The 15,386-nt window shown below is 46.5% G+C and overlaps 1 protein-coding gene across 1 annotated transcript; it reads left to right on the forward strand.

Moving 5' to 3' along the window:
• The first annotated feature begins 4,085 nt into the window (after nucleotides 1–4,085).
• On the forward strand, nucleotides 4,086–6,370 carry LOC135974121 (uncharacterized). Its single transcript, XM_065560748.1, has 2 exons — nucleotides 4,086–4,806; nucleotides 5,801–6,370. The coding sequence occupies exons 1-2, from the start codon at nucleotides 4,230–4,232 to the stop codon at nucleotides 6,274–6,276; spliced, it is 1,053 nt and encodes a 350-aa protein (XP_065416820.1). The 5' UTR covers nucleotides 4,086–4,229; the 3' UTR covers nucleotides 6,277–6,370.
• The last annotated feature ends 9,016 nt before the right edge of the window (nucleotides 6,371–15,386 follow it).

Consider the following 15,386-nt stretch of genomic DNA (forward strand, 5'->3'; position numbering starts at 1 on the left):
GGACTACTGCTGCCTATTGCACCCACCAGGCAGCAAACGCACATAGCTTCCCACATAGTCACTCCTTATGCTGCCCACAACTCTCTGCTCAGCGTGCTCCCCCCATACAGCTCCCTCTACTCCTAAGGAAATTTCCTTTCCCAGTTTTCTTCTGGTCACATGACATAGGGATATGTCTACACCTTTACTTGAAGGTGTAAATCCAAGCTTGAGGATTGAGCTAGCGTGCTAATAGAGTGCATGAGCAAGCGGGTGGGATCAGCTGCCCAACGATGTGCCTAGCGTCTTGGTGGGGTACGTATGCAGGGAGTCTAGCCTCTCCTGCTGCTGCAGCTACGCTCTATTTTTACCATCCTAGCTCGATCACAGCTAGCCGCTGGAGACAAGGTCTGTCTCCTTAAGCTGGAATTTATACCTCCAGTTCAAAGCGTAACCATTCCCACATAGATACCCCCTCTCCAACTCTCGTGAGGAAGTCCCCTCCATGACAATTCAATAGCCAAGACTTGCAAACTGACTAATAATTTTGGGGTGCAGTGGGTTGGTGCTGAGCACTTTCTGAAAATCAGGCCTTTTAAAGGTGTGTTGAGTTGGGCACCCAAAAATCAAGACTTCCAAAATCACTAGTTGCTCTTGAAAATCTTGGCCAAGTTTTATCCTGCTCCAGGATTCAGGTTTTAAAATACATCGACTGAGCCCTGTGACAGGCAGTACAGGAAAACTCTCTTAGATCCCTTTACTAACTAAATTGGACTTCATCCGTTTTGAGTTTCTCCCTTTCATGCATCACACACGAATGTCCTCCTCAAGTTCTTGTTAATTATTAAATCTTTATCTGTTCTAGGCTTATTGCTCGGAAGAGAAAATACCTCTTGCCTAGTGCAGCATATGGCCAACAAGAACCATGGCAGGTAAGAAGCAGAAACTTCAGGGTTTTTTTTTTACCACATTCTCTTTTGCTGTGAGTCACCTTTGGAATGGAAATGTAATATATACAATAGGGTGCATGTACTTCCAACAGCTGTTGGGCTGGGTGGCCTGTCACTGTGAAATAGCTGGAGAAATGCCAAAGGTCTCGAAGGCTGTCAAGTTTTTGCTTTTTCATGTTGTTGCAGCATCTGAGAATGCAGCAAGCCTTGAAGCAACCCGAATTGGGTAAGATAGAATTATTAATATTCATATAATATGGCACCTTTTGAGGGGGCTGTAGGGGAATGCATGTTATGGCCTTTACAAGAGGAGTTTCGTTGCTCTGTCCCCTTTCATTCAAAATAGAATAGTCCTTGTTTAATTCTGATAACCCTTCATAATTATCTTCTAGATGAGCAGTTGTTAGCTGGTGCATTTCTAGCTATGCTTGCAGCTGTATTTCTTAACCTTTTATTACACACGTTGGGAAACTGAATCTATCAAGCTGGGGAAAATAACTGGCACTAAAGTTTATCATAACCATGATACCTGGTGAAAGAACTAATAACTTATTAAACTGAGGACATTTATTTAAATAGAACTGTGTGGAGTGGTCCCTGCTGTTGTTGCTGAATTGCTTCACCTCACATTTACCCCACCTTGTGATACACGCAAACTTGTTTGACACAGTCTTGACCTAGAATCATTACTAATATCCATTTTGCTAGTATTCCCTGAAGGCAGAACTGCCCTCCAATTAGCTGGCCTGTATTCCTGTGCAGAAACTACATCCTAGAGAGATGTTCTTGGATGGTCAGTATGATGTACATAGTTATGAAGTAAGGATTTCCTTGACTGGTTAAATTTCTAGTTACATTTGGCAAGAAAGCTTTTCTCTTCAACTTTGATTCTGGAAACAGAGCACAGAACTTGATTTCCAATAACCGCACATACTAGCTTCCCCCAAAAGGAATAATAATTATAAATGGTACTTTATAAACTGCCGATCTTGAATTACGGGTTTGTTGCATTGAAGATGGTTTCTCTGATGGGCAGGATCTATGTTATTGGAACATGAAGATGTATTTACCACCTTGAAACTATAAAGAAGAATGAGTTTGTCAAGTGTGTAGCATTTCCTACTCTCATTATTTGACTCATGGTATACGTTTTCTTGCTCAGGTTCTTTGCCTAGAGAATGAAATGGTGGGTCCTTCTCAAGGCAAGGATGGTGGCTGAATCAATGGCTAACTACAGTTATGCAAGATTCAGAAGCCTGCCTATTCAGGAACTTCTGAAAAAAATTGCTTTATTGAGAATCTTTAAGGAACATAGATCCTACCTATAGACTTGCTTACATGGAGTTACCTCTTATGTTTTAAAATCTATCTACTCTGCCTGGAGTACGTATGTATAAATGACTAAAAAGAGTAGCTTTGTTTTAATGCACTGTATGAACACATCTGAAAACAAGACAGTTGGCACTGTTGTGCTAAAGTGATCTCCATTCTTGCAAGGCAAAATGTAGTTTAGATTAGCACATTTTTACAGGGCTAGGCAAAGTCATTCATGTGCAAAAGATCTGACTCCTGTTAACTGGCAGATGCCTGTGCCCTTGACAAAGGTGTTTTTTTGCAAGATATCTGCAGATATAAAATTGACAATGGTCAGTACTATATGCCAAACTCTCCTTTCTGAAATGCTTTGTGTGCTGCAGCTATATCAGTGGCTTACAGAGGGCCTTGAGCCTGTGAGGTGCCAGACGTGCTCAACTCCCATTGATCTAATGTGTGGTGAAATGGCTTGTAAAATGGCTGGGGGCCCTTGGTGATTTACAGATTTGTTGGAGATGAAGTGGTATCATCTGCTGCTGCTTCTTATGGGTGGTTGAGGAGAAGATACTGCTTAATTCTGCTTCTTGCCAGTCAACTCCAGAGTAGTAAATGCTCCAAACAATAAGGGACCTGGAAAGGGGCAAGGGTCCATAGGCTGGGGAGTGCTGGCTCTGCTCTTCTATGGTGGACAGAGCAAGGATTGGGACTGCAGTACTGATATCAAGGGGAACCGTGATTCTCATTTCTGAATCCAATTTGAAAAGAAAAATCCTCACCCATCTTCCTTTAAATATTCATACAAGCAAACAGAACTCACCTACTACTCTGTGCCCCGTAGAGAGGCTTTAGATCCAGTGTGCTCAGGTATTCCTGCCCTCAGCTTAAGGACACTGTAAACACCAATGAGGGAGAGAGATGGTTTATCATGGTCCAGCTATTAGAGTAATTATTATTATTTTTGTGAACAAAACAACTGTCAGTTCTTGACTCCTCTTTGGTCGTTTGGCTTTTCCTATTGTGTGTTACTCACCACAGCATTACACTTCACTGGGGAGAGGCCTTTGTCCTTGAACTTTGACTCAGACTGGTGGGGGAGGGGGCTAGGTGGGAAATGGAGGTTCCAGAAAGTCTTTATCCTTCAGCCCTTCTCCTAGAAGCTATGGGGCTCTCTTAAACCAAGACTGATCAAAAACAGAGAAAGAGAAAATGGAATTAAAAGAAATGAAATTCTTTGCTTAACACACCTCTAGATTTTCATTTCTCATAAACTAAACTAGCTAAGGCATCCTGAGCTGAGTTACAGAGAGAAAACAAGAGAAGTGAATAGCTTACCTCCCATGAGAGCAATCCTGTCTCTGGCCAGGCTGTCAGCATTGCTTGCTCTCTGGATAGCAACTCGCTGTTCTGTGTTCAGAGACCTCTCTTAACAACGTCTCTTACCCCCCACCCCCTTTCCAAACCAGTTTTCTCCAGGTATCTATATTATACACAATAGAACATAGGCTTGCCGTTTTCTCTAAGGGCCTGTGTACACACAAAATTGTACCACTTTAACTATACTGATATGGTTAAAGCAATACAACTCTCTTAGGCCTGGTCTACACTAGGCGTTTATGTCGAAGTTAGCGCCGTTAAATCGAATTAACCCTGCACCCGTCCACACTGCGATGCTATTTAGTTCGACATAGAGGTCTCTTTAATTCGACTTCTGTACTCCTCCCCGACGAGGGGAGTAGCGCTAAATTCGACATGGCCATGTCGAATTAGGCTAGGTGTGGATGGAAATCGACGCTAATAGCTCCGGGAGCTATCCCACAGTGCACCACTCTGTTGACGCTCTGGACAGCAGTGCGAGCTCGGATGCTCTGACCAGCCACACAGGAAAAGCCCCGGGAAAATTTGAATTTGAATTCCTTTTCCTGTCTGGCCAGTTTGAATCTCATTTCCTGTCTGGACATCGTGGCGAGCACAGCAGCACTGGCAACGATGCAGAGCTCTCCAGCAGTGATGGCCGTGCAGTCTGGGAATAGAAAGAGAGCCCCAGCATGGACTGATCGTGAAGTCTTGGATCTCATCGCTGTGTGGGGCGATGAGTCCGTGCTTTCCGAGCTGCGATCCAAAAGAAGGAATGCAAAGATCTACGAGAAGATCTCTAAAGACATGGCAGAGAGAGGATACAGCCGGGATGCAACGCAGTGCCGCGTGAAAATCAAGGAGCTGAGACAAGGCTACCAGAAGACCAAAGAGGCAAACGGACGCTCCGGATCCCATCCCCAGACATCCCGTTTCTACGAGGCACTGCATTCCATCCTCGGTGCTGCCGCCACCACTACCCCACCAGTGACCGTGGACTCTGAGGATGGGATACTGTCCACGGCCGGTTCCTCAGACATGTTAGGGGACGGGGAAGATGAGGAAGGAGATGAGGAGGGCGAGGCAGTTGGCAGCTCTCACAACGCTGATTTCCCCGACAGCCAGGATCTCTTCATCACCCTTACAGAGATCCCCTACGAAGCGTCCCCAGCCATTACCCCGGACACAGAATCTGGTGAAGGATCAGCCAGTAAGTGTTGTAAACATCTAAACATTTATTTTTAACAAAACAGGAATATTAACAATTAAAAGAATGGGTTGTTCATGATTAGTGTGCCCTAGGCGCTTAACGGTTTAGTAAGGGGCAGTGCAAGTTTTGAAAAGAAATCTAGCAATGTCCGGTTTTCAGTGATTGTCCTGCACAAGCCGCTCTACTGTGTATTCCCTGCTACTGCAGCTACAGTAAAATGCGGTCTATATGTGCGGGGATAGAGCAGTAATCCTCCTGGGACATCTCGATGAAGCTCTCCTGGAGGTAACTTGAAAGCCGTTGCATGAGGTTCTTGGGGAGAGCGGCCTTATTGGGTCCTCCGAAGTACGACACGTTGCCGCGCCACGAGATTATCAGGTACTCGGGGATCATTGCTCTGCACAGCAGGGCGGCATACGGCCCTGGTCTTTGGAGGCTTTCCCGGAGCATTCTCTCTTTGTCGCTCTCGGAGATCCTCATCAGGGTGATGTCGGCCATGGTGACCTGCTTTTAATTAGGTAGGGGAATGTTAGTGTTGGGACTGCTTTCCCGTTCCTTTACAGAACTGTCACCGCTGGTTTGCAGCCACGCGGTGGAGGCGGGAGAGGGGCAGCCGAAAGGGATCATTCCCGGGGACAGCCGCGAGGGGGTGGGACAGGGGCAGAGTTCCCGCTTGCCGGATTGCTGGCAGCAGGGACTGACATTGATTTAAATGTGAAATGAGGCCAGTGGTAATATAAAAGTTTTAAACTGCCACAAGTGTACGGCTTACCATGTCTGCCTGCAACAGAAATTCCGTTGTGCTGCCTCGCTTCTCAAATGTGCTGTTCAAGACCCCAGGCACAGAATGCGAAGGCCGAGAATTCGACCTTGTGCTGAGTGCGCATGTGAAAGGTGCTGTGCATGGTCTTGTTCACAGAGAAAGACTATGTTCTTTGTTCACAACTACATTTATCTTTCAGAGGAATTCACTCCCTTTTTCCCATTTCCACAGCCCCGTCTGCGACTGTCTCACAACCTAGCCTGGAATCACACTCCCAGAGGCTAGCGCGGATTAGGCGTAGGAAGAAGAGGACACGGGAGGACATGTTCTCTGAGCTTATGGCCTCTTCCCAAGCCCAGGCAGCACAGCAGACCCAGTGGCGGGAGAACTTGACCCGAATGCACCAAGCCAACATGGATCGGGAGGAGAGGTGGCGGCAGGAAGACCAGCAGGCGACTCAAACGCTGCTTGGACTACTGAGGGAGCAAACGGACACGCTCCGGCGCCTTGTGGATGTTCTGCAGGAACGGAGGCAGGAGGACAGAGCCCCGCTGCAGTCCATCTCTAACCGCCCTCCCCCGCCACCAAGTCCCATACCCACCTCACCCAAAGTGCAAAGAAGGAGAGGCGGCAGAGTCCCTGCTAACTCTCACTCCACCCCTGCAGAGAGCTCTAGTAGCAGAAGGCTCTCATTTCCCAAAATTTGAAAAGTTCTTTCCTTCCCGCCTGACACAAGCCCACGTCCAAGTTTCACCTCCCAATGCCATGTGTAGTTGATAATAAAAAATTCGTTTCTGTTAACTACTGTTTCAATCATGTTCTTTTGGAGGAGGAGGGGAAAGGGGGTTGGAAATTGGACAGGACAGTCTCCTTTGGCAGGGTACATAGTCGGGGGCAGGCACAGCAGCAGGGCACATACACAGTGCAGTGATGCAGTGACTAGTTGCCCCGGTTAGTCTGGGAGGTTGTTTTGATGTAATGTTGGGGGGGGTGGGTTGCTCTGTGACTTTGTGGCGGGGGAGGGCAGTTACAGATCTTAAGCGCCGGTCCTTAGACAGGATCACAGAGCCACACAGCATGGGATCTGTAACCGTCCTCCCCCTGCCACAAAGTCAAATAGACCTCCCATACACACAGTCCCGATCAGGAGGGGTGACAGGCTCCGTTGAAACAAGCATCCCACCGCAGCGGAGCCTGTCAATCCTTGAGTTTAGAAGCTGCATTCGCATCACAACACTAGACCCGCCCCGCACCACAGTCTGCGTCCCAGTTTTAAAAAATTCCCGCTAAAACAGTATTAAAGAAAACGGTGTGCTTTAACAAAGTAGAACTATTTTTATTTCGACACGTGTGTTGGAGGGGGGGTGAAGGGGGTATGTAACTGGATAGGATAGTCAACATTACCTGGGTAAAGAAACGGGGGCAGGTTTAGCTTCTCAGTACACAAACTATAAAATCACAGGTTACCCTGCTCACTCAGGAACTTTGCTTTCAAAGCCTCCCGGATGCACAGCGCTTCCCGCTGGTCTCTTCTAATCGCCCGGCTGTCTGGCTGTGAGTAATCACCAGCCAGGCTATTTTCGTCAACCTCCCACCCCGCCATAAAGGTCTCCCCCTTGCTCTCACAGAGATTGTGGAGCACACAGCAAGCTGCTATAACAATGGGGATATTGGTTTCGCTGAGATCACAGCGAGTCAGTAAGCTTCTCCATCTCCCCTTGAGACGGCCAAAAGCACACTCCACCACCATTCTGCACTTGCTCAGCCGGTAGTTGAAGAGTTCTTTTTCAGTGTCCAGGGCGCCAGTATAGGGCTTCATGAGCCAGGGCATTAGCGGGTAGGCTGGGTCCCCGAGGATGACTATAGGCATCTCCACATCCCCAACAGTTATTTTGTGGTCCGGGAAGTAAATACCTTGTTGCAGCCGTCTAAACAGACCAGAGTTCCTGAAAACACGAGCGTCATGAACCTTGCCCGGCCATCCCACGTAGATGTTGGTAAAACGTCCCCTGTGGTCCACCAGTGCTTGCAGCACCATGGAAAAGTATCCCTTTCGGTTAATGTACTGGGTGGCCTGGTGGTCCGGTGCCAGGATAGGGATGTGAGTTCCATCTATGGCCCCACCGCAGTTTGGGAATCCCATCGCTGCGAAGCCATCTATGATCGCCTCCACGTTTCCCAGGGTCACTACCTTTGGCAGCAGTACATCAACGATTGCCTTCGCTACTTGCATCACAACAACCCCCACGGTAGATTTGCCCACCCCAAACTGGTTCGCGACTGACCGGTAGCTGTCTGGCGTTGCAAGCTTCCACAGGGCTATGGCCACTCGCTTCTGTACACTCAGTGCAGCTCGCAACCGGGTGTCACTGCGCTTCAGGGCAGGGGACAGCAACTCACAAAGTTCCAGGAAAGTTCCCTTCCGCATGCGAAAGTTTCGCAGCCACTGGGATTCATCCCAGACCTGCAGCACTATGCGGTCCCACCACTCAGTGCTTGTCTCCCGTGCCCAGAATCGCCGTTCCACGGCATCAACATGACCCATTGCCACTGTGATGTCCTCGGCGCTGGGTCGCCTGCTTTCTGACAGGTCTGTGCTACTCTCAGACTTCAGGACATCACCGCGGTGCCGTAGCCTCCTTGCCTGACTTTTCTGCATCTGCCTCAGGGAAACCTTTATGATAAGCTGCGAGACGTTGAGAGCGGCCACAACTGCAGCGATGGTCGCAGCGGGCTCCATGCTCGGAGTACAGTGGCGTCCGCGCTGTCAATGACTGGAAAAGCGCGCGAACTGTTTTCCCGCCGGCGCTTTCAGGGAGGGAGGGCGGGAGTGATGGACGGATGACGACAGTTTCCCAAAAGCACCCTCGACTCATTTTGTTACCCAGAAGGCATTGCCGGCTACACCCAGAATTCCAATGGGCAGAGGGGACTGCGGGAACTGTGGGATAGCTGACCACAGTGCACCGCTTCGAATGTCGACGCTATCACCGTTAGTGTGGACGCACAAAGTCGAATTACTGTCCTTAGTGTGGACACACACGTTCGACTTTGCAATATCGATTACAAAAATTCGATGCAAGTAAAATCGAACTACTCTCGTAGTGTAGACAAGGCCTAAGTGTGGATTCAGCTATATTCAAAGGTGCTTTATACCAGTATAGTTATTCCCGTATAGGAAGGGTAATAAGCTCTTCTGGTATAATTATACCAGATAAAGGTGCCTTGAGTCCATTAGGAGTTGTACCAACGTCACTATTTGGTAAAAACAACAACAAAAAAAACCCCAACCAAACACCCCCCCCCCCAAAAAAAGCCCAAACAAAAACAAAAAGGCCACATCCCTAAATGTAATAGTTACAGTGGCTCACAAGCTGTGTGTAGGTCAGGTCTGAGAGATGGCCCACTGAAGAAAGAAAGATCCTTAACAGTGATTAAGAGATGTTCAAATGCTTAGCAACCTACTTCAGAAACCGCATTTTACAGATTTTTGTGTCTGGTTGGAACCCAGCCTGTCCTGGCCTCTGGATTAAACCCTTTTTTTTTAATTAGTTTTCTCTCCAAACAAATTTTCATTGATTAAAAAAATATGAATGATGAGGGGGTCTCCAGACCCTCTATTGTTTGTAATATGGTAACTTCCAGGAGTCCCATTGAGGACTGGAATCCCTTTCTGCCAGGTGCTGTACATGTGTTTTGAAAACGCTATTCCTGCCAGAAAGAGAGTTGACAATCAAAGAAATAAAATGGAATGAAGCATACAAGGTTTTGGGCTGAATATCAGGAAAACTTGTTAGCAGGTGAGGTCTATTAGTTTGTTTTGTGTAATAGTCTCCCAAAAGCAGTGAGGGCAAATACCAGTATTTGGAATAAATTTACTTTTGTAATGGATGGTACTCCAGCATATGACTGGGGCTCAGGAGGTGTGAGTTCTGTTTTTGACTCTGCCAGTACTCACTGTGTGACCTTTGTCAAGTCACTTCACCACTCTGTGCCTCAGTTTATACATATGTACAATAGGGATGATGCTCACTTTTTGTAAATATTTTAATGTTTGTAGTATAGAGCTATTGATCTGTCACTCTGAATTATGGGAGCTCTAGTTCCATTTGCCGCTAAAGAATAAGTATTTTGTTATCAACCATGTTATATTTAGGGCTCTGTGTTTGTCACAGAGGTTGCGGAACTCACGGATTACGTGATTTTCTGTGACCTCTGTCACTTTTTTGGCAGCCGCTGCTGCAGGGGCCCCAGGATGAAGGGCTCCAGGACCAGCTGTGTCACCTGCTACTCACAGCCCCGGGCAGCTGGCCCTGGGGACCACAGTCACCCGAGCAGTGGCCAGTGCAGCAGGCCCCGGGGACCACCTGAGCAGTGGTCCCTGGGGGCAGCCAGAGCAACCGCTGTTGGAGACCCCCGGCAGAAGCTGCTGTCAGTGGCCTCCAGCGGTGATCCCCAGCAGTGGCCCCCAGGAGCAGCTGCTACTTGGCCGCCCCTGGCAGGGTCTCTGGGTGGCCAGAGCAGCCGTTGCTCAGCAGCCGTGGCAGCTGGTGCCGCTGGCCCCGGCCTCCACCTTAGCAGTGGCTCCCTGGGGCATTCCCCGCCAAGGAGTGACACCCCCCACACACCAGATTTAGTTAGGGGTATTTCTAGTGTAAATCATGGACACGTCACGGACTGTGAATTTTTGTTGTTTGCCCGTGACGTGTCCATGACTTATACTAGAAATACCCCTGACTAAATCATAGCCTTAGTTATAGTAATTAAAAACAAAAATGAAAACAACAACAAAAATAAAAAGCAATCCAGATTTCTAGTACTGAAAGCTGTATGTGCTATCTCTTTCCACGGGACATTTTCTGTGTGTGATTGGTGAGGAGTTTGGCCTGCTGTCTCCGAATGTCTTCCTGGGTACAGTCAATTGGAGGCAATAGGATGGGATCCAGTACTTTTGCATTACTGGTTGTTATGCCCTTAGAAATTTCCAGACTTTGTTTTTCAAACTTCCTGAAGGGCTGAGTGGTAGGCCGGGATTAATTGCATTTAATTCTTAAGGAGAGGGTATGTTTAGTGTACAGCTTGTTGTCTTCACTTGTTCTCTGGTTATTTCTGTCAATAGTTACATGGATGATCTTTGTACCTTATGTGCAGCCTGTGAAGTGGATAAGACCTGTCAGACACCTCCTCTAATCTATTTTCTTCTGAAGAAACAAATCTAACATAAATGTCACCTGCCATATGAGAAACCAGGGCAGACTGAGCATTGTATTAATGGCTCTGTTATAGGGCAAAACAAAGGGAAGATCATGAGATGAGATAAACAGATTTTTGGCATCTGATCCAAATAATTTCCTATGATTAAAAAAGAGTTGGAGAATGAACAGTTAATCCATGTAAAGTGGTGGTATCTTAACAAAAACACCCACATTAACCATTCAAATGATTGAGTTCAGCCCGACTCAAGGAGAATTAACTTGGTCCCTTCCTAAGTGTCATAAACATGGAGATGAGGGAAACAAATTGTCTTGACGACTAATTAACATCACCATTTATGGTCTTGATTCAGGAAAGCACTTAACATGTGCTCAGCTTTAGGCACCTGCTTATGTCCACTGACTTCAATGAGACTTAAATCTATGCTCCAAGATTTTGATGAATAGGGATGGCTTTAGTCACATGCTTACAGCTAAGAAAGTGTTTGTGTTGTGTTGAATCGGGGCCTGAATGTTCAATGCTTTTTTTTAACGTGGTTGTCTTTGTAAAGATCCCATCTTTAGATTTCCTTTTTTTGTTTTTGTTTTTTTTCCCACCTATGAAGTGTTTTGGATCAGATGTTTGTTGTACTTTTAGCAAAGCATTATTTATAACAACATTTATAGAAAAAGCTAATAACATTTTAATTAAATTGCAACTTTTGAGCTAAATATCAGCTAGGTTACCAATTATTTTAATCATACTCCTGGGACCTCAGATGTATCTGGATGGCTTCTATTTTTGCAACAAATATATTGAAATTGATGAAAGAGTGATAATTTGCTTATAACAGTCACATGATGTGGCTTCCATTGTTCACACTAAGATCTATATGTCAGTGAAAAACTCTATCAGAATTCGGCTGAGAAGTCTATAGTAGGTTTCTTCTTTAACCAAAAAAAAAAAAAAAAAAAAAAAAAAAATAGATATTTTTGTTAAAGGCAAAGTAAGGGCCAAATGCAAGTCCAGTAAGGAGACATTAGGACAGTTACCAACATAAACTAAAGGTCCAGGGAGGAGATGCTGAGGATCTGCCCCAACTGGTATTAATTGTCATCACTGCACAATGGAGCAATGACAATGATGCTAACTGAAGGTCTATTCAAGAGTATCTTTTTTTTTTTTTTTTTTTAAGAGGAGACTGTCAACAAGGCAAACTGCAAGCTCCCCTTAAATAAATGATTGTTAGGCCCATACTTAGAAAATAATCTTGTCTCTAATCTTATATTTTGGAAGTTTAAGAAGGTGTGAGGCAGAGGCTCTGGCAATACCTCCAATTTCCTTAAACTTTGTCATTGGGGTTTTAAACCTGCATATGTTATAGAAATTACACTGATTTCCTTGGTCAAGAATCGCCGTCCAGCAATGGACTAAGGTTAAGTGACCCTGCTGATTGTTTTAGATGTACAACATCAACTGCCTCTGGCCCAATGACAACCAAGTTCCCAGTTCACACCAGCATGTAAGTGTATGACAAGTTCAATTAAAATCAGACTTCCATTTTATTGAAGAAAATGAAGTATTTTTCTGCAGTTTGACTATATGTGTGTTTCTATAAGAAGGGCACATTTGATTTTTATGTTATGAGGTGCCTACCCCACACAAGGCCTGAGGAGAGAGAAAAAGGGCCAATTAACCCTGTGACAGGCTGCACCTGCGGGAGAGTCAAGTCTGATAAGCCTTTAATTGATGATGAAGCCCAGCTGGGCAAGGGGCAAGATAAGCTGCTCTAAAACCTGGAGGTAGCAAGTAAGAAGGGGGCTGCAGTACAGAAGGCCTGCAGTCACTCTCTGGGCTTATAGAGGGAAAGGAGGAAACCAGAGGGAGAACAGAAGCCCGGAGGGAAGGGCATACCCAGAGAAGGGTGGAGAGGAGCCTGATAGAGGTGAGGTAGCCCAGGGAAACGGCAGCAAGGTTTGGGACAGGGCAGACCTTGGCCGCTCGTTGTAGGGTCCCTGGGGTGGAACCCGGAGTAGTGGGCAGGACCAGATTGCCCTACCAGCCACTGGGGAAGCGGCACAGAGCGGGCAGTGGACCAGAAGACTTCCTGAGACAGTCGTCCAATGGACTTCGATACCCTAGAAAGGGAGGACTATAGCAACCTGGTCAGAGGTCCAAGTCACAAAGAAGGAGTTCCCCGAGTGAGGAAGAGGGAATAATCTGACTCCAGAGAGAGAGAGTGACACCACAGGACAAGAAACTGAAGGAGGGGACATCAAACTGGTCATGAGCTAATTCCCAGATGAGCCACCAGGAGGCGCCCCAGTGGTGAGTAGAGAACCCCGGGACATGCTAATACACAGATCTATACAAATTCACAAAAAGAATAATTTCCTTGGCTAAGACTGCAGTATCTCAGATTTCTCAACACATTTGGCCTTGTTAGGAAAGTAATGGTAGGGTATCAAAGCACTACCATGACTTGATTGTAATTACTTGTGTTTGCCATATTACTATCAGTGAAGCCAGTTGGTCCAGTAACTTGGCAGAAGGAGTTTAGGGTGGCTTCAGATATTTCAGATGGTTGCCTGGTAAAGCTCAGCTGCACATCAGAGGGGATGTGCTTGGTCTCACTCCCCACACAGAGGTTAACTACTTGTGGAAGGAACACCTCCCGCTGACCAGCCTAGGAAGAGGGATTAGGCTTAGATTTGAAACAGGCAGCTCATCTGCCTTCCAAGCTGTGGGGGAAGGGGGAAGGGAGATAAGTGATCTTTGTGGTTGCCTAGAAGGACAGAGATTTTAGGGTCCATACGGATATAAATGAAGGCCCTAGAATTAAGAAATGGGAACTTGTTTTAACCTGATTTTGGTTGTAGGTAGGCGTGGCAAAACCTCCATGTTCATATGCCGGGACGTGATAGTGCTTACCTCACAGACACACCCCTCGCAGGCTTGCAAAGGAGGTCCACAGGATGGCTGCATCTGCCAAATACAGATTCAGAAACTAATCAGGAAAAAAAGGTGTTAAAGAAAATCCGTAGTCTTTGAAGAACTCCCAAAATGTCATCAGCCAGAGTTTTGTTCTTTGCAAATAAAGGGGGATTCATCAGTTTTGCCATCTCTCTCCTCCCTTCCCATCCCCTCACCTTGCACTCACTGCCTCTAGCCTTTCAAAGAAATTCATGTGGTTACGGGCAGTTCATGCTAGTGCTGCCTACTCCCTTTACTTATTGATGTCACTGTTTTTAACTACAGTCCCTGACAGGAGAGAGGGAGACTTGCAGTCCTGCAGTCAGCACTGTAACAAATAAAAGAGAGAGAAAGTAGCTGTGTGTGTTTTGGAATGGTCCAGCGGAGGATACTGCAGTGAAGTTGCTGTATAACTCCCTTGTTTGCATTTTACCATGACTTGAGAAGAAGAAAATAAAGGGAATATTAACCACTTCAGGAAGAAGAACAATAAACAGCACCTCAGGGAGTAGTGATGGAGGCTCTGATAACAGCCATATAGACAGGAAACTGGTAGTATAATCTAAGCCACAGTGAGATTGGGAACCTCCTGGGAAAGACAGACCGTAATCAGCACCATGCAGCAAAGCAGCGGGAGCCCTGCAAATGAGGTTTTTCAGTCAGGAAGTTGGTGGTAGAGTCAGAGCTGCAGAAACAGCTGGAAAATGAACCAGCAATCAGCACCATGTAACAAAACAGCAAGAGCTCAATAAATGATTGTCTTACAATGGGGGGAGGGCTTTGAATGAAATATTGCCTAATTAATTGCTCTATCCTGACAGAGATATTAAGGGAAAGGTTCTCTTGCACACAGACTCATCACCAGTGCTCTAAGAATCCACCTTACATCTCTTCAGTTCTTCTACTAGAACTGGTTTATTTCCCCCTCTGTAATTGGCAGGCTCTGATGGCAATCCCTTACACAATAGGGGTCCCCAACGCGGTGCCCGCGGGCGCAATGGTGCCCACTGGGGCATCTAAGTGCACCCGCGTACTGGCCGGCGGACGAGCATCCGCCAAAATGCTGCCGAGAAGCAGCATCATCCAGAGGCGACGCCTCTGGATGACGCTGCTTCTCGGCGGCATTTCAGTGGTGATGCCTATTGATGTTGCTGCTTGTCGGCGGCATTTCAGTGGATGCTCGTCCGCCGCCACGGTCCTCCGTAGCTCGTTGTCTGGCGCCCGCCAGATGAAAAAGTTTGGGGACAACTGCCTTACAATAACATGCCCTGCCTCACACTTCATCCTCCTTCTTCGTGCATGGAATTGGTACCTCCTTCATCCATGCTCATTCAAGAAGACAGTTATGCCATGTTAGTTACTTTGTTTCTAACTCCTTCTCCTCCTCTTTGTAGTATTGAAGGAAGTCAGAGCAAGTGCATGGGTGAAATGAGGCCTGCACCTTTTCATGCATTTCAGGTTGATTTTTCGACCTATGGTTTGTAACACACTTGTTGGGGATAATAAAGGGGAATTCAAAAACCAGAAGACAGACCAAAACACCACCCCCTGAAAACCTTCTCCCCAATCTTGGGATTTTTTTTTAATACCAGTCTCATGATTTCTTGTGTTTACACTCACGATTTTTGAACTTGTGGTTGGCAGTGCTACA

Source organism: Chrysemys picta, chromosome 11, assembly GCF_011386835.1.
Source record: "Chrysemys picta bellii isolate R12L10 chromosome 11, ASM1138683v2, whole genome shotgun sequence".
Lineage (NCBI taxonomy): Eukaryota > Metazoa > Chordata > Testudines > Emydidae > Chrysemys > Chrysemys picta.

What these genes read in the sequence shown, in the direction of transcription:
- LOC135974121 (XM_065560748.1), top strand. Translation starts at nt 4,230, where the DNA reads ATGCAGAGCTCTCCAGCAGTGATGGCCGTGCAGTCTGGGAATAGAAAG. An exon ending in ATCTGGTGAAGGATCAGCCA is followed by an intron (nt 4,807 to 5,800) that starts GTAAGTGTTGTA and finishes CCATTTCCACAG; the next exon opens with CCCCGTCTGCGACTGTCTCA.